General features: G+C 54.9%; 3 protein-coding genes across 3 annotated transcripts in view; 2 read left to right on the forward strand and 1 right to left on the reverse strand.

Annotated features, from left to right (window-relative positions):
- Positions 1-9,707, forward strand: part of KIF9 (kinesin family member 9) — a 29,301-nt gene extending 19,594 nt beyond the window's left edge. Inside the window, exons 18-23 of the mRNA XM_075492193.1 lie at positions 762-944; positions 2,794-3,002; positions 4,464-4,643; positions 6,354-6,469; positions 8,811-8,915; positions 9,574-9,707. Coding sequence (XP_075348308.1) covers positions 762-944; positions 2,794-3,002; positions 4,464-4,643; positions 6,354-6,469; positions 8,811-8,915; positions 9,574-9,681 — 901 coding nt within the window. The 3' untranslated portion in view covers positions 9,682-9,707. The remainder of the gene's footprint in view (positions 1-761; positions 945-2,793; positions 3,003-4,463; positions 4,644-6,353; positions 6,470-8,810; positions 8,916-9,573) is intronic.
- Positions 9,708-10,936: 1,229 nt separating this feature from the next.
- LOC142405136 (uncharacterized) lies at positions 10,937-13,701 on the reverse strand. Its single transcript, XM_075492067.1, has 3 exons — positions 13,674-13,701; positions 12,968-13,300; positions 10,937-12,935 (listed from the first exon to the last, which is right to left on the reverse strand). Exons 1-3 carry the CDS (start codon positions 13,699-13,701, stop codon positions 12,067-12,069), a joined length of 1,230 nt encoding a protein of 409 aa, XP_075348182.1. The 3' UTR covers positions 10,937-12,066.
- SETD2 (SET domain containing 2, histone lysine methyltransferase) overlaps positions 13,244-17,947 on the forward strand; it is a 72,254-nt gene continuing 67,550 nt past the window's right edge. Inside the window, exon 1 of the mRNA XM_075492190.1 lies at positions 13,244-13,737. Within this exon, the coding sequence (XP_075348305.1) occupies positions 13,700-13,737 (38 nt within the window). The 5' untranslated portion in view covers positions 13,244-13,699. The remainder of the gene's footprint in view (positions 13,738-17,947) is intronic.

Below are 17,947 nucleotides of genomic sequence, written 5' to 3' on the forward strand. Positions count from 1 at the left end.
GTGGAGAGAGGAGCCGATAAGGAGAAGAGATTTTGAGAGGGAAGGGGGAATCAGCAATCAGTACTGGAGCAGAGAAAGATCCTTCAGTTTATAGAAGTGAGGTCCCTGCATTGGCAGTTTCTACAACTACTTCTGTGGCCAAGAGCATCTGCTTGATTCCTCCCTGCCATTTCCCCAAAGTCCTTCTGTTAGAGAGGAGGGGAACCACCAAAGCTTTAGTATCCACATGACACGGGGGGACTCCTCTGTGCAGTTCTTTTTTTAGGGAGATGGAAGGAGATTTGGCAAGCACTTTTCTGTATCTCTTTCAAGTCACACTATCCCCTGCAGACAAGGCTGGTGGTGTTTGTGGAGGTGAGCTGAGGGAGAAGAACAGAGAGCTGGGCTTGATTTAGATGTGGGGTTAGATCAAATCCTAGGGGATTCAGTTTGTCGGTTCCTCTGAAGGTAAAGAGGGTTATCCTGTCTGCAGGTGTGCCTCAGTCCAGACAGGGTGGGACTGTTGTCCTTGTGATCCTTCTCAAGAGAGCTAGTCCAGCTTGGGCTATGTTCTATACTATTTGCTACACAAGGCAGTCCCTCTACTCTAGGAAGTAAGGATTTGTGAGAACAAGGCTGATCTTATTCCTCGTCAGTAGATATTTCACGGCAATGTCAGACTGCTAGTTTTTGAATCAGCAAAGCTAGCACCTGCAGCATGTTTTGGTTCCAGTTTCCTATTATGAAGAAATTGCTCTGGTTCATCTTTTTCCCCCTGTCAGGAAGGAAGGAATCAGGAGTTCTCTTTCTGGGAGAGATCTGGATGGTTTTTTACCATCAAAAAGTCAGTTAATAATTTCCACCAAGGATCTGGATGTCAAAGAGGGAGCAAGGAACCAGGATACAGCAAATATTGATGCAGAGCTCTCAAAGCCAGCTCTCGTGGAGGATTCCCAGCGGCCCAGGTAAGCTTTCCCTGTAAGGGAGTATATCCCCTTTGCCAGAGGGTGGTTTACACCGGAGTGATTGCGTTGTTCCCCTAGTACAACTACCTGCTTCAAAGTAAAGAGGAGAGATTCAGAGATCTTCATTGCTTGGATGCAGAATTGCGTTGTAGGACAGCAGTGGCTGTACAGACACACTATGTATCAAAGTATGTTGGTGGCGGTCATCTTCTCCATCTGCTTTGAGCTCTGTCCTGACCAGTTGCTCTATTAAGTGTGAAGTCTCTGAAAATGGCAGCACTCTTCACCCTCTGGTTAGTAGTAAAAGCCCAGAGAGACCTCATGTCCAGCCACAAATCCCCACACTCTCGTGGAAATGGGTCAATAGCTGCACAAGATCATGGCAGGAGATGCCGTATCAAGACAGAAGAGTGGAGAGTGGTCAAAAATGCAGCAATGTGCCAATCATCTGCTTGTACCACGACAAGAGTTTAACATGGGAGGGCAGCACTGACTTGCATTTCATTTTGGATGGCGTTGATGGGGTAAAAAATGCTAAGGCTACTAAGACCGAGGACTCTTTCCAGAAGGATGCTCTCAACAGCATGAAGCTGTGTTCAACTCACAGGAGCTCAGCCAGGACCCCACACAAACCAGTCTGGACACCACTTTTCCCATCACCAGCCATCTTTTCTTGCTGAGAGCTCTCAAGCTAGAAGTGACGCAGCTCCGAAGTATTGTGAGCACCTCTGTTGGCTGTGTTGTAGATGACCGGTCCTTGCTTGTTCCTGCCACCCAGGGAGAGCATCGCAGTGAAGCCATCCCAGAATTTACTCCTGAAGCACCTTAACACGTTAACGTGTTCCTCCATGTCCTTTACATGCATTTTAGTATTCTTCTAAAAGTCCTGTGGCTGGCAGGGAAGGCCGCTGCTGCAGCTGCATAAGGCACAACCCAGAGTGCTTAGTAGCTCGGTAGCTGGCTGTCAAAGCTGCAGCTGTGGCAGTCTGCCCAGTGGCCGTTGTTTACAGCACTTTGCCAGCGGTTTGGCACGGAAAGCAGTCTCACGCAGCCTTTGAGGAGTTTGAAAAATGCCCTTAAGAGGTCAATCAGGGGAAGGCAGTAGGCAGAGTTTTGCTTTGACCAGTCTGGACTGAGGAATGTGGAGACTTTTTGCCACCTTCTGCTACCAGATCCAGCCCGCTCACCAAGAACAACCTTAGGCAGCACAGAGCAGCATCCATGGGAGTGTGACCTTCTCCTGAGGGACTCTCCTCTTGCCCAGTGTGGTTTGTGTTGAAGTAAGAGCTGGTGTTCATGGGGGCACGTTTGCATCAAAGCCATTTCATAGAAAAGTGAGGATTGACACATGCCACTTTGAATTCAGTCTTTCTAAATAGGCAAGACTTAAAAGCCATGGGCAGCAGCATTGTAGAGCTGTCCAACGCACGCAGCTATGGGGTTTGGTTGGCAGAGGTGCTGGTCTGTGCTGGGAATCCAGTGAGGAAAGAGCAAAGGCTTTTCTGTTTAACAATAGGGAAGAACAGTATTAATTATTTTTCTGAAAATTCAGACCATTAAAGGTCCAGTTTCCAGGGAAGACTCAATTCTCAGGCATCTCCTGAGGAATGTGGTTTCTATGTAAATAGCTCTTTCTTCTGGGAGTAGTATGGAGGGGGGGAAAGGGATGTGGAGGTTGGCACAGAGATGGTACCAGGGTGCAGCTAGCACAGCGAGATCCTCAAAGAGCCCATTGAAATACCATCCACAAACCTCCGCTATGGCCACTCCCATGAACTGTGTCACGCTGCAGGGCAGAACAAACTGACCTCCCCACGTTTGCGTGCATTTTCTTTGAATTCTGTTGCAGCTCCCCTCCATCCAAGCCAGTGGCATTTGAGCAGTTTAAGGAGGAGTGCGGAAGTGAGATCAGCCGGATCTTTAAAGAGAACAAAAGCATCCTCCTTGCCAGGAAGAAGAGAAGCAGTACAGTAGCGCAGAGGATCAACTTCATCAAGCGTGAGATGGAGGGCATCAGAACGGCTCTGGAGGCTCAGAAGCAGGAGCGGTGGCAGCAGGGTAAGTCACCGTGTGGAGACTGGCCAGCGAGAATCTGACAGAAGAAGGGAGCCGCTGGTTTCAAAGCGGTTCTGGTGGTGAGACCACTAGACCACCACTGCTGCTTGCCAGGGCAGTGGGGCAGGCTGGGCTTTATGCCCTAGCTCTGCAGCTGGCCTTGTGGTTTGCCACCTGATTCCTCCACCTGAGTCCTCCACACTTCAGCCTCATTAGTCATGCTACTTAGGCTTTACGCTAGTGAGGTGAGCTGCAGTCAGATTGATTCCTCACCCCAGGCTTTGATGGATTAGGCAGCGTACTGCTGACAAATGCAGGTCAGTACAGTGCAGAAATCACAGAATCACAGACTCACAGAATCGCATAGGTTGGAAAAGACCTTGAAGATCATCGAGTCCAACCGTAAACCTAACACTGCCAAGCCCACCACTACCCCATGTCCCTGAGCACCTCATCCACACGGCTTTTAAATACCCCCAGGGATGGGGACTCCACCACTGCCCTGGGCAGCCTGGTCCAGTGCTGGACAACCCTTTCAGTGAAGTAAAATTTCCTCATATCCAGTCTAACCCTCCCCTGGCACAACTTGAGGCCATTTCCTCTCGTCCTGTCACTTGTTACCTGGGAGAAGAGACCGACCCCACCTCTCTACCCCCTCCTTTCAGGCAGTTGTAGAGAGCGATGAGGTCTCCCCTCAGCCTCCTTTTCTCCAGGCTGAACAACCCCAGGTCCCTCAGCCGCTCCCCATCAGCCTTGTGCTCCAGACCCTTCCCCAGCTCTGTTGCCCTTCTCTGGACACGCTCCAGCCCCTCAATGTCTCTCTTGTGGTGAGGGGCCCAACACTGAACACAGCATTCGAGGTGCGGCCTCACCAGCGCCGAGCACAGGGGCACGGTCACTGCCCTGCTCCTGCTGGCCACACTATTGCTGATACAAGCCAGGATGCTGTTGGCTTTCTTGGCCACCTGGGCACACTGCTGGCTCATGTTCAGGTGGCTGTCGACCAACACGCCCAGGTGTTATAAACTGATTTGAGGGAAACCAAGAACAAGAGATGTTTATCATAGGGAAGTAGCCTTGGCTTAACTGACCCCAAAGGGCTGACCAGCCCTTTGTCTCAAAAACCCTTACCATGGCTGCCCAGGGAGTTTCTCAGTAGAAGCCATAAAAGCCCAGCAGGCTGTCATGTGGGTGTCTTTCTGCAGAGCCCGGTCCCTCCTCCTCATCTGCACATGTCCCAGTTCGGGGAGGACTGATGCCTGAGCGGGTTCAGGAGTTCAGCAGTGATTTCTGTCCCACACCACTCCAACACTGTATTTGGAGAAGGCATGTCTAAGGAAATGTCAGTTGTGTGGTTAACCTCAGTATAACTGGGTAACTACCGTGTGGTTCAAAGTATAATGACTGTTCTTCGTCTCTCTCCACCCTCATAAGAAACCTTCGTTTCCTTTTCTTACCCTCCAGGAGAATATGTGGATGAGAAAGGACAGATCATAATTGATGAGAAGGAGTTTTTACTCATCATGAAGCTGAAAGACCTGAAGGAAGAGTACAGGTCTGGTTATGCTGAACTGCAGGACCTGAAGGCAGAAATCCAGTACTGCCAGCATCTGGTAGACCAGTGCCGGAACAAACTCATCTCAGGTACCGGCTCCCCAGGGCAGTTTCTGAGCAGCCTCCACTTTACCTGGGATGCTTGATAGCAGCTCAGTACTGAAACATTTCACAGACATGTTGCATATAAGCCAAGTCCATCATCCTCTGTTGTCATTTTTCTTGTTGCCTTCCAGAGTTGGTTTTTTTAATTGACGATTGGGTGGGGTTTTTTGGCATTACACTGAATTGCTGCAGATTCCCTCTCACAGATAATGACATACTGCTCCTTGGTCATGCCACTAGATGCAATGCTGCGGGTAAAAGCCTTTCACAATGAAGCTGACATTAACGCTCCCACTGATGGCCCCGGTTCTCACCCTTGACTTCATTTAATAGAGATGGTGGCTAAGGAACTGCACTGGGCCAGGGCTTTGGCCCTGGACTACAGATGTCTCCTCCATACCCCTGTGAGATTCAGGTCCCAGTGTTGCAGCTCGGGCGCTTTGTCAGGAAGCAGAGCTTGGTCATTTTAGCATGTTCTTCATGAGCATCGCCCTCATGGTGATGAGTCACACCTCTGCTCAGGGTGATCTGTGCAAATTCGTGGTGTGCTCCAATGCAGGCCGCTCAGTTTGAGTCTGCGGTAACAGGAGTGCAGCCCTGCTCTATCCCCAGATTTGTCCCATAGGATGGAAGACAGTAGGTGTACAAATGCCAGAGCCCCAAACGTTTAGATGCTGCGCACATGGCAACGCTTTATTTTCTACAAACTTGCCAGAGCACAACTTGTATCCATCAGTGCATCCCACGCTGAAAGAAATGCATGGCTTGTTCCAGGAGATAGACAGGGCCAAGTCATAATTGTGCAGAAACTTTGCCACTGGTTTGCACTGGATCCGGGTTTGGCATTTTTTGGGTGCTCCAGATGTTCGCTGTTTGTTTAAACATACAGGCCTGGACTCACTCAATATCTGTGTCATCCCAGAGCGAGGAGGTCATCTCAGAGCTAAAACCAGGGTACAAAGTCAGTGGTGTTGCATCACGTCCACGGTGCCTAGCAAGAGCAGGGCTCTGCGTTTCACCTGGTTTATCCTTCATGACTCCCACGACAGAAAGCAGCTCCATCCCTGGGGTCCCTCCCGGGCAGCACAGCCTTCTTCGGGGGCTGTGGGCTCTCCCGCTCCGTGGGAAAACGTGCCAGAGGAATGAAGCAGAGCACAACCACTTTGCAGCGGGCATCTGGGAAATGCCCAGTATTAATAAGGACAGAATTCCTGCTGCCCGGCAGCACCTGCTGTGTGTTATCACTGGCTATTACGGGATGGAAAGCGGCTGTGCTTCTTTAGCATTTGGAACTGAAATCTGACCCCCAAATGTGCTGACGGCTCAAAATGGCCAGCTCCAAGCTGGAGGGCTCCGTGTCTCCGGGACGCAGGAGCAGTGCCATCTCGCGGCCAGCCACCTCTCGGGCTGCACAAGCCCAGGGGACTGGCCCCAGGGCCAGCCACCACCTCCCAGCCAGCAAGGACAGGCAGCAAGCCTGCCTCGGCACAGCCGATGCCAGCCGATGGTGCCCTGTCCCTTTTAACTAACTTTTTGACTAGTTTGAAACTCAAGAGCTTGGCGTTCTGAGGTCCTGTCTGAGAGTTTAAGAGCACTGAGGTCCCCTCTGATCCACGGACAGGGAGCCAAAAGCAACCCACCCTTGTCTCTTCGGTCATGACAGCCCTGTTTATTGCCCCCCGCTTTGCTTTGCAGAGTTTGAGATCTGGTACAGCGAGTCCTTCCTTATCCCCAAGGATGTGCGGGAAGCTCTGAAGCCCGGTGGCAACATCAGACCTGGAATGATTCCCATAAATAGAGTCATGTGCCTGGTGAGTTGTCCTGGCAGCTCTGCTTATTCTCCTTGATAGCCACACGTGGCATGGTAATGAGGGCACAACTAAGCCCGTGGGAGGAGGAGGGCATGGCAGCTCTGCCCCTTTCTCTAAGCAGGGTGGCTGGCATTGAAACGCTATCTGCTATGAAGCAGAGAGCAACTATCTGGAGATACATCTTGCTTTCACGTTAGCTTTACCATTAAGAGGCTAAAATGGGACAGAGTGATTGAAGTACCCAGTCGTCTGCTGACTATCAGTAATCAGGCACACTGCCCAGAGGTGCGAGGGGAGGCTTGTTTCCAGTCTCTATGATCTGTAGTGTTTACAGCTAAACTATTGTGTTTCGTGTTGTGGCAACGGGTACTCAGCCAGCCTTCTGTTTAGAAACCACCACTTTGGGGTAGCTGGGGTCTTTTGTCATTCCTGACAAAGCACATTTCTCTTAAGCTTCTCATTTACCAGACTTCTTCTTTGCATTATTCTCCTCTGAAGTCATTCCAGGTTTTGTCTTTCATTCTTAAATGTCAGACTCAAAACCTTCATGCTGTTTGATAGGAACGTGGTGGCCGTGCTTCCACTCTGTCTGATGTGATGAAGTGATGCATGGCGAGGAGGGAGATCCCACCCTGGCTGCAAGGGGGAATCAGCCCTTTGTAGGTGTAAGACGTCTCCAGTAGTGCTGCTTAACCTCTGCAGATCGCAGAGAACGGCTTCTGGGGACAGGTCCTAGGTCCATCTCTCCCAGGAGCCCATCCCTACCAGGAACAGGGGGCACCCACAGGGGTATGGGAAAGAGAATAAGCAGGGTGTGAGCTGTGTGACCCCTTTCCTAAATGCACAGTGACCCCATTTCTAGCCAACACGTAGTGGGGGACAGAACGGCTTTAGCTCTTTAGAAGGAAAACAGAAAAGGAACTCTTTTGTCTCCAGGCGTCTGATTCTTTTGACTGTAAATCTCAGTGAAGCATTTTCTTTACTCCCTTCTAGAAAGGCATGTGAAGAGTTTTCAAGCTGATCAAAGACAGGTTCTTCCCATCCTACTGAAATGAGTTCCCTTGAGGGTATGAATAACAAACATGATGTGAGGAAAAAAAAAAATGTTGTGAGTTTACTTTTAAACAGAATGTTGTGACCTACCAGACTGTGGAAGATTTCAGATACAGATACAGACCTATATAGGAAAGAGCAAAAAACCCAACCCAACCCAAACCCCTTTGGATAAAGTGATGCACCTAATGAGGTCAACAGGAAAACCTTGACTGACTGCGTGGGTCCAGGATGTCCCTCTTTGGGGAAAAGAGGAAATCCATCACTCGTCACTTTTATTAACTCAAGTTCCTCAGTGTATTCATTCATAGAAACTCCCTTAATGGTTTCCAGCCCTGGATTTCTTGCCATGGCATCAGTTCTAGCCCCCGAGATGAATGAAGCGTGCCTTTTAGCAATGCTTTGCAGCTGTGTCAAGTTGTTGATGTTACAGGCAGAAATCTTCAGGCAGAGGATAAACAGTGTCCCTGCTAATGTTGCGCAGCGCTGGTTTCTTCTCTTGTTCCTTTTACTGGGCAGTTCACTGCAGCTTCCCAGTCAGTGTCACTGGCCCTGCTGAGGCCCTTACTGGTTCTGGGAGGGAACCAGCTCATCTTTCTCTGGAGGTTTGTTTCCTACTTAGAACCATTTTCCCTTTCCCAGACTAGCTCTTCATTTACTGTTCTAACCCATTTCTCCAGGGTGTGCATCTTTTACTCTTGGCTTGATTCGGTTTGGCCACCTGCCTTTTATCACACCAGAATTTCACTGTCACCTTCTCCAGGCTACTCATGAACTGCCACAGAAGGTGACCTAAGAATCTGCTAGAAATATCCTCAAATCTGGCATGAAAACGTTATACACAAGCTGATATCTTACAAAATCGTACTTCCATTCAACCCATGTTCCTCTTCAGTGCACTCACGCCTTCCAGACGGTTCCCTGGAGAAGCGTGGGCATGGACATCAGCTAGCGGGGCTCAGGGGAGACCACGCTGAAGCTCAGACCTCCTTCAAGCTGTGACATTATCTTGCGGTGGAAGGGAGACTATCCTGTGGGCAGTTATGGGCAGAGCAGGGCCATGAGAAGACAGCTGAGGGAACCCCCTTTGGGGCTTTACACTTGCAGATGGATTTTGCCCAAAGTCCTGCCCAAATCTGCTCACCTAAGGTGTGGAAGGGGGGACCTCTCACTTCAGAGCCTTCGGAGAGATTGTTGAATCAGCGTTCAATGCGGTAAACGGGATCGGTTGACCTCTGTGTCTCCAGACGTGCGTTTTTCACGGGGAGCGGGGTCTTTCTGCTGGCAGGAGGAAGACGAGCAGGAGAGGTTTGAGCGGATGCAGGAGACAACGCTGCCAGCCTGCCCAGCTTCAGTCTCGTTCTACAAGGCGAAAATGAAGACTGATCAAAAGGTAATCACAGCTGGGCCCAGTTCCACCCACCCCTGCCGATGCGCGGTGGGAGAGCGATTCTGCGCCTCGCAGCCAGGTGGGGTGGAGGATTCTTCTGGAACGGATGCTGTTTTGGCCGTAGCCTTTTGAAAGATGCTAGTTTGGTTCCGTAGCACAACTAAGCTCTTTGAAAAGTTCTTTGTCGCTGGCTGATGTAAAGGTCCCACCCTGTGCTGGTCTTCTGCTAAAAACCAATCTCAGCGCTTCTCACTTACACTTCCTTCCTGGCAAGGGCTCACCATAAGATACCACCGAGGCCCTGAGCTTAGCAGGACTTCAAAAAGATTGGGTGTTTATGAGAGTAACGGGGCTGCGCAACTCCGTCAGTAAGGATTTTTAAGGAAAACATCTCAAAACCAGCACTTCAATGCTCAGGAGGAGAATTTCCCAGGGCTTTTTGTGCCCTCCTTTGAGCCTGCTGGGATCCACCACCGGTAGAGCAATGCGGGGTCTGATGGGGCTTATTTGGGCAGCTTTTTCCAGCACCACTTGGGAAGGTTAGGAAGGTATTTATTTTTCGTTTTTTGTTTTTTTTTCCGGAAAAAAGCTTTTATAGGTGAGAATTCTGCTCTGAAAACTGAGCTCATGTTAATGACCCTGTTTTGTTTTCTGTTGCCAGCACACGTACACCAGAACCATGTCGTCTCTCGAGCAAATGCGCAAGAAACCCGGGCTCATCACAGCTGCTGGGAAGAATAAACCCCTGTCGTTTCTGCACGTCATGTAGCAGATGCGGGCTCAGCCTGGAACCCAGCATTTAATAAGTCAACTCACCTCAGAAAGTGCCTCGCGTTCATGTCCGCAATAGATTTCTCAAAAATAAACAGTAGGGGGGAAAAAAACCAAAAACCAACCCTACCCAATTTTTGTGCAGCTAGACTGACGGTTATTGGTAATCAAACGCGCTGTTTAGACAGGAAACAAGCCAGGGAGTTCAAATAGCAACGCTTGTTTTTCTGAGCGTCTCTGGAAAACGCAGCGTCACAACAGAGAGGTGGGTCGTGGACAGCCTGGGCTGCTTCTGCCTCCCTCCTTCCCAGTGCTGGAGGCAAGGCCCTCCTGGGCTTGTTCTCGACGGAGTGTCGAGTCACATCTTTGCTAGTTTGATGTTCTCAAGGTGGATCCTGAGGAGCCAAGTCTGGATGAGAGTGAGTCCTCCCTGGGATCGAAGCAACCCCGGGGCGTTTGCTCTCCCGGAGAGAGGAAGGGGCTGGAGAGGCGCAGGCAGCAGAGAAGCGTTTCCATCAGCTGCCTGGCGTTAGACGCGGCAGCATTGATTTACGGCAGCCTCCCCACCCCGGCGCAGCAGGAATAGGGCAGTGTTTGCCCACTGCTTTCCGGGAAGGCAATTCAGATCCAGGGGGAGATCACGCTGCCCAGCAACTGGAAAGCTCCAGAGGATCCCACGCTGCTGCTTCGCTTGCTGAGCCGAGCGTGCTGAAGGCCTGCTGGAAGTCCTCCTCCTCCTTCTCCTCCTCCTCCTCCAGCACCGGTGGAGGTGGAAGGCTGACTCCAGCTTGGCACATGCCAGGGAAATTCATATACCAAATATCCAACCAAGAGAGTCCCATCTCCTCCTACTGCTGCGAACGGTTCACCACCACACCAGTCTTGCCAGGGGCAGGGCCGGCCCGGTCCCGCGATTTCCCAAAATGATGAGAGACGCGGGATCTCACAGGGCTCCCTCCAACACCCAGCTCGCCCAGGGTGCAGAGCAAGTCGCGCCCGTGGGCTGGCCGTGCCGCTGGGTGCCCTGATGTCTGGGCGTACGGGTCTGCCTGGAGAAGGTAATGAAACAACAAAAATTAATTTAATACCCGCCTGGGCAATGATAGCAGCACGCGCCCTCTCGGGCAGCTCTGGTGATGGCAGGCATTTCCTCAAGCCTAACCTGCCATCGGTGTCAGCCCTCCCGTTGCTCCTCTCCGCCTGTACCACAGCCGTGGCTCCCAGGAGCCGCATATGGACGTGGGTCCACATATATGTATGTATGTGCTGGTCAGGCTGCAGGCTTGGCTTAAAGGAGCTCTCGGGCTCCTCCTTGGGGTTTCCGCTTCTGCTCTCTGCAAGGAATAAAAATGTCAGCCACGATTTTTGGGTCTACTACGCGTTTCGGGTGGCCCGCGGTGTTTGTCCTCTGTCACCGCAGCTGGTGGGTGCCGCTCGCCGGAGCGGTGAACGCGCAGGGTCCGGTCTGCGTTCAGAGCTGCCGTAACCGCCAGCGGCACTGCTGCGGGCAGGAGTCGCTTCTTTATCCCTCCGGGAGGTTGTGGAGCCCCGAGAGCTTCAAAATTATTTGGGGAGCTGGAAGAGTGATGTTGAAAGCCCCAAAATGCAGCACCCGCGCTCCACGGCCATCAGGAACATCCTGGCCAAAGCCTGGTGGATGACTGGGCTTACTGGAAAACCTGCTGGCACATCACTGGGGTTACTGGAAAATCCGCCGGCTGGAGCTTTACGGAGCGACGCTGGCTGGGCCCCGCTGAGCGACGGGATGGGGGACAAACAGCCCCCGCTGCCAAAACCGGCACCAGCCGTGGCGGGAGCATCCCAAAATTCAAGCATCCCGGGTCGGAGGTTTTCCACAGGCCACCCCCGTTTACATGAAATGCTGGGAAAATTAATTAGTCCAAGCTGTTCGGTTTGGTTTAATTTGTTGCAGCTCACTTCTGTTCCTGTAACGGCACCTGCGCCCCAGAAGTGCTGCGGATAACAGTCTAGAAATCACCTTTTCTTTGTGATTATCGAATTCCAGCGGCTTATAAAGCTGCTGGAAATTCAACCCAGGCTGAATTTCCCAAGAAAACGCTTCTGCGTGAACTGAGCTAAGCCTTCCTTCGACCTTCTCCTCCGTCCACCCGTCCTTGCCTTCCCCCTCGTGCTTCCGCCTGGGTGCTGCTCAGTGCCACCCACCCCGTCCCTGCAGGTCCCTGTGCCCCTGCTGCCCACGCGGTGGTCCCAAATCTGGAAAAGAAGAAAAAAAATAAAAGCAAGAAATCTCAATTTTGGATGCTGCAGATGTCGTTTTGAGGCTCCCGCGTGAGCAGGAAGCAGGAAGGTCCATACTGCACCCCAAAAGCAGGCGGGGATCCGGGGGTGCTCTGGCACCTCCTCACTGGAGGAGCTCTCCCTGGGGATTGGGAAGTTGGTGAAATAAAACCATTTTTGAAAGGACAAGGGCAGTTTTTAGTGATTTTGTGGCGTTTGTCTCTGAAACGTGGCCTGGGCGCCGGCAGGGCCTGGGGACAGGCACCGCCCCGGGGCGCGGAGACCTGGGTGCCTCCTTAGAGCGGGGGACCGGGGTGGGCGCGGGAGAGCGGGTCTGGGCGGCTGGCGGGGGCCCGGGGGTGCCGGTGTCCGGGCTGCGATCCCAGGGCTGTCGCAGGTGTGATCCTGGGGGAGATCCTGGGGTGCCAGTGTCCTGGGAGTGATCCCGAGGCGCCGGTGATCCCCGGGTGCCGGTGAGCCCGGGGGTGTTGGTGTCCCGCGGTGCCAGTGTCTGGGCGTCGGGGTGATCCCGGGGGTGACCCGGGAGTGCCAGCGGTGCCAGGGGAGATTCCGGGGATGCTGGTGATCCTGAAGTGCTGGTGATCCCAGGGGGGATCCTGGGGGTGTTGGTGATCCTGGGGGTGATCCCGGAGTGCCAGTGATCCCGGGGGTGCTGACGTCCTGGGGTGCGGGTGCCCCGCGGTACAGGAGATCCCACGGGTGCTGGTGATCCCAGTTCCCCGGGGTGCTGGTATCCTGGGGGTGACCCTGGTGTGCCGTGGGTGATCTGGGGTGCTGGTGATCCTGGTGGTGATCCCAGTGAGATCCTGGTGTGGTCCCAGTGATCCTGGGGAGATCTTGGTGATCCCATGGCTGATGCTGGTGTGGTGCCAGTGATCATGGGGAGATCTGGGTGATCCCGGAGGTCATCCCAGTGTGGTCCCAGTGATTCCGGGGAGATCTCGGTGATCCTGGGGGTGATCCTGGTGAGATCTCGGTGATCCTGGGGATGATCCCGGGGAGACCTTGGTGATCCCGGGGGTGATCCCGGTGAGGTCCGAGTGATCCCAGGGAGATCTCGGTGATCCCGGGGGTGATCCCGGTGAGATCTCGGTGATCCCGGGGGTGATGCCGGGGGTGATCCCGGGGAGACCTCGGTGATCCCGGAGGTGATCCTGGTGTGGTCCCAGTGATCTCGGGGGTGATCTCGGTGAGGTCCGAGTGATCCCGGGGAGATCTCGGTGCTCCCGGGGGTGATCCCGGTGTGGTCCCAGTGATGCCGGGGGTGATCCCGGTGCGGCCCCGGTGATCCCGGCGGTCCCGCGGCGGGTCCCGGTGTGGCCCCGGTGGCCCCCTGCCTGATCCCGGGGATCCCGCGGCCGGTCCCGGCCTGGCCCCGGCGGAGCCGCTGCCCGCCCGGGGGGAGCGGAGCGGAGCGGAGCGGAGCGGAGCGGCAGCGGGCTGGGGAGCGGCGGCGCGGCGGCGCGGCGGGGAGGAGCCGGGCGGCCGGGGCGGACTCGGCGGCGGGCGGCGGGCAGGGCAGGGCAGGGCACGGCGCGGATGGCGGGGCCCCGCCGGCGGCCGCTGCAGCGCGGGGCCCGGCGGAGGATGTGAGGCGGCGGCGGCGGAGCCGAGCCCCCGCCGGGCTCGGAGGGCGGAGAGGGGCCTCCCCCGCGGCGCGGCCCGGCCCGGCCCGGCCCGGCCCGGCCCTGCCCGCCCGAGGGGCCGCGCCTGCCCCCGACAGCGGCCGCCCGACCATGGGGGACTTCTACGACCCGGAGCACCCCACCCCGGAGTAAGCGCGGGCCGCGCCGGCGGCCGCCCCGACCGCTGCCCCCGCCGCGGCCTAGGGCCTGCCGGGCCCGGCCGAGCCGCGCCGCGCCGCGCCGGGCCGCCCGCCCCGCGGGGAGCCGCCGGGGCCGGGCAGCGGGAGGGTGGGGGGCCGGGGCGCCGCTGCCGCTGCCCCTTCCCTCCCTCCCCGGGGCGCGGCGGGCGGGCGGCCGGGGTAGGCCGCGCATCCCCGGCCTTGCGTGAGCGCCGCGGCCGGGCGCCGGCGGGCGGAGGCCGGGCGGCGCGGCGGCGCGGGGGGGGGGGGGACCGGGGGAGGGCGCGGGGCGGCGGGCGCTGCCGCCGGCCGGGGGTGGCGGGGGTCCGCCCCTGCCCTCCCTCGCCTGCCCTGGGGGCGGCGGGGCCCGGGCCCCCGGCCCGGTGGGGCTCGCGGTGCCGCCCGCCCCGCGGTGGGAGGCCGGGCGGTGAGTGCGGACGTGTCCCGGCCTCCCCGGGGGGCCATTTTTCCGCACCTTTATAATTATTATTATGATTTTTTTTTTTTTTTTTACCCCGGTGTGCGGGGGAGTTACCGAGTCCCTTCTTTATTTTGCCCTTTGAATCCTCTCTCCAACAGCCCCGGGTCGGCCCCTGCCCTGACCCCATTTTCTGACAGGAGGAAGGAGCCAGGCCAAAGGGGGGAGAGCAGCCTAATGGCCGGTGAACTCTGGTTCTCCTCTCCGCTGGGGATTTGCGCTAACCCCCCCCAACACGCCAGGGCCGCCGGCTTTATCGCTTCTTCTGAGCAAGCCGTTCAGGTCCTGCTGGTAGCGGTGGGAGCTCCCCCCCCCCCCCCCCCTTGTTGGTTCTGAACGCTATTTTTACGTTTTTAGACTTCCTTCGCGAAGGATTCGGGTGCTTCATAAACTTTGCGCGTGCGGCATCCCCGACGTGCGGCCGGCTCTGGGGTGGAAGGAGGCAGACACCTGGCATGTAGCACACCTCCGTGCAATGGTTGGAGTGGAGGCAAAGCTAAAAATGGCGCGTTTTGAGCAAGGACAACAGAGCAAACCTTTTTTGAGCGAATGCTACGAGTTCTGTCTGTGCCCACCTGGAGCAGCTGAGGATCTGTTTCAGCTGAAACGATGCCCGTGGCCGAGCCTTCTAAAATTAGCGAGAGACGGAGGATTTCATTTTGAATCCAGGTTGTGTTTTGCTAGACGTGGCTCCTGCTTTTCTCTCGGGATGGGAGAGCCTGGAGCAAGCCCTGCGCCTGATTTACCTGAGCTTAATCCCGGCGGGGAGCGACGGTCCCATCCTGAGTGACCCTCCGGGTTCAAACGCCTTTACTATCCCTCCACAAAGTTTTAGCCTAATTTAGGTATTTCACCTTTTTAGTTTTGAGCGTGAGGGATCCTGTCCCCGGGGGCTGGGGTGGCATTTGGTGTCAAACCAAGCGTCGCCCTGAGCTGGACGGTTAAAAGCGTACAGGAGATATCACGCTGCCCCTTGTTGTCTAAAACAATCTCGAGCGTCGCAAACCCGGGCTCTTGCAAGAAGCCAGAGCAGTTTCTCTAACGACTTTTTGAAAGAGAGACTCATTTATTGGTCTGACTTTGGGGTTTTCTTGGGGCGTGCGTTCCGGGTTGGGACTCTGAAAGCTGTCAGGAGGCGTTCAGATGTTTTTAGGAGCCTTGTTTCCCTGGGCCCGCCTCGAAGCCCGGGAGTCGCGTTCGCTGCTTCGTTAACGGCGTGTCTTATTTCGGACGTGCTTTTCCCAGCGCGTGTGCTTTTAGCTTGAGCAAAGGATTCTTTGCGGTAGCTCAGCAATGGGTTTTCTTCGGAGGCGGGGGTACCTCGAGGTTCATCGTCTCCTTCCTCGCTCTCGAATGTCGCGATACTAGGAGTGCGCCGTACGGCGCGTCCCGGGAACCGATTGGGTGTTTCCAAAGCGCGATCGGCTGCCGCCATGGCGGGGAGCGCAATTAAAAACAAACCGTGATGGCTGCGGGATGTTTGCTGCTGCCAGAGCCGGTGGCTTCCCCCGGTCCCGTACCCGCTGAGGGGTGTGATGAAGAGGGATGTGCACGGTTCGTTTTTCGGAGGAGTTGATTTTGTAGCTCGTAGCGTTGGAGTTGTGCTGCTGCGAGAGGTGGGGGCTTGGAGAGCGTTGGTCAGAGCCCGGTGACGCAAGCGGAGCCCGGTAAATCGGCAGGCTCAGCCATATTTTTCATGGGAATTATTCACAGAATGGTTTGGGTCAGAAGGGACCTTCCAAGATCCGTCCCCCATGGCGTGGGCAGGGATGTCTTCCACTAAATGAGGCTGCTGAAAGCCCTGTCCAACCTGACCGTGAACACGTCCAGAGATGGAGAATCGTCGTTGCTGCGATGGAGCTCCACGCTGGCTGTAGGATATTGAGTCGGGGAGCTGGGCTACCGGCGACTCGAGTACGTGCTGATGGCATTTACCAGAGTTTTCCTACTCCGGCCGGCTTTTGCCTGGTCAGTTGCTCTCCATGTCCTACTTGGCAGCCAGAGCTCAGGTTCTTGAGAAGTTCAGCATCCAGCAAAACCAGCTCTTCTCGCCTCTTTGGGTGCTCAAATTGGGGCCAGCCTGGTTCCCTGAGCTCGGAGCTGCTGCCAAGCTCCACGTGAGGTCCACAGTTTCTCCGTGGAGCTGCCTGACACTGACCTGGACCTACTTGATGGATGTTTGTATCGTAGGCTGCGAGCAGAAGAAAGTTCATCTCCTCATGCCGTACTAGAGCTGTAGTGAAGCAGCTGATACAGGCAAACCTGCGACGAGCGAGCGCTTCCTTCGAGAAGACACCGAGATCGTCCCTGGCCGCTGCGTACCGACGGTGGAGGACCCTCTCCAACAAGTGACGCGTTGGTGGGGTCATTGCACGGGGCGAGCTGGATCGGGTTGAGACTCCCAGGGATATCTTCAGCTGGCATCTCTGCGTTGTGATGGAAACCAAAGGTGCTGCAGCAGGTTCCCTCGCACACCCTATGGCCGAAATGTATTTATCCTCCTCTTCTTCTCCGCTCTGCTGCAGGTGGACCTCCCCAGCCGGAATTTAGCTCCGTTTTGGGGGAAGGTGGTCCTCCTGTCATCCTGCATCTCCGCAGGCCGGTGACGCTGGTGGGGCTTGGCGGTGAGCATGGGTGGTTTGGTGGGGTCGGGGTTTAGGGCCAGTGCGTTTGAACACCCCAATGATTTTGTTCACGTGACTTGGTATGGATTCAAAGAGTCTAAAACGTCAGGTTTTTGGTTGTGGCGATTACTACGGGTTTTTTTTTAACGTGCGTTGCGGCTGTGGAGACTCGTGGGCAGTTCAGTGTTCGTGCCGCTTTGGGACTTGATTGTTTTTTGCTTCTCGTAGGCGTCTGGATTCTATTTTCTGCTTTTCTCTAGGGAAAACGATCAATAACGTCGGTGCTCTCGGCACGAGGCCGAAGCTCCTGGCAAACGTGCTGCGGTTAAATTCGGGTCCTTTGAGTATGTTCTAATCCATCAGGGAGATGCTGATGGAAGGGAAAGGCTCGGTTTTACACCTGCATTTCCCTTTGAACGCTCCTCCCCTTCATTAAGGAGACTAATGATGGTCCCACGGGGTGCGAAATCGAGAGTAGTAAGGGAGAAACTTGCCTCTTGCTGCCTGAGCGTACCTGAGGGTTTTTCAGCTCCGCGCTTAAGCCTTGATGTCTCTGAAAAGTCGCTTTATTTAAAGAAAAATGCTCTTTGTGCTCCAAATTTGTCTCGGTCGTGGGAGGAGACCTTCACCTGCTCTCCGGCCAGTAAGTTATCAACCAAATTTCTCACTTGGGTTTGTTATTTTTGACATCGTTTTAGGACAATTCCCAGCTGGACCTGAACTCTCTGAGGCCAGTTGCTTGCAGTGGAGCCGAATTAAATGAGGTCGTTTATCTCTAGGTTGGGTATCTCCAGGAAGAAGATGTGGACCCCATGCAGCACTGCCTGTTCCGCTCTTCTCTTGCCTTTTTCCTGCTCCACAGCGCGTTTTCAGTAACCGTTGCCCAGTTCTCTTAACAATGAAGCCTGAGGTTTGTAGCTTTGCTCTTGGAGAAGTCTTCTCCTCCCTGGTTTTTGGTACCCAGCTTTGGGTCTTCATATCATTGATGGGTTTTGAGGGAGGAGGACCTCTTGGCTTGTCCTTCTGCCCTGGATTCTTGTGCAGCTTCCACCCACCGCTCTGTCGTTCCTCCTTTTCC

Source organism: Mycteria americana, chromosome 2, assembly GCF_035582795.1.
Source record: "Mycteria americana isolate JAX WOST 10 ecotype Jacksonville Zoo and Gardens chromosome 2, USCA_MyAme_1.0, whole genome shotgun sequence".
Taxonomy (NCBI): Eukaryota; Metazoa; Chordata; class Aves; order Ciconiiformes; family Ciconiidae; genus Mycteria; species Mycteria americana.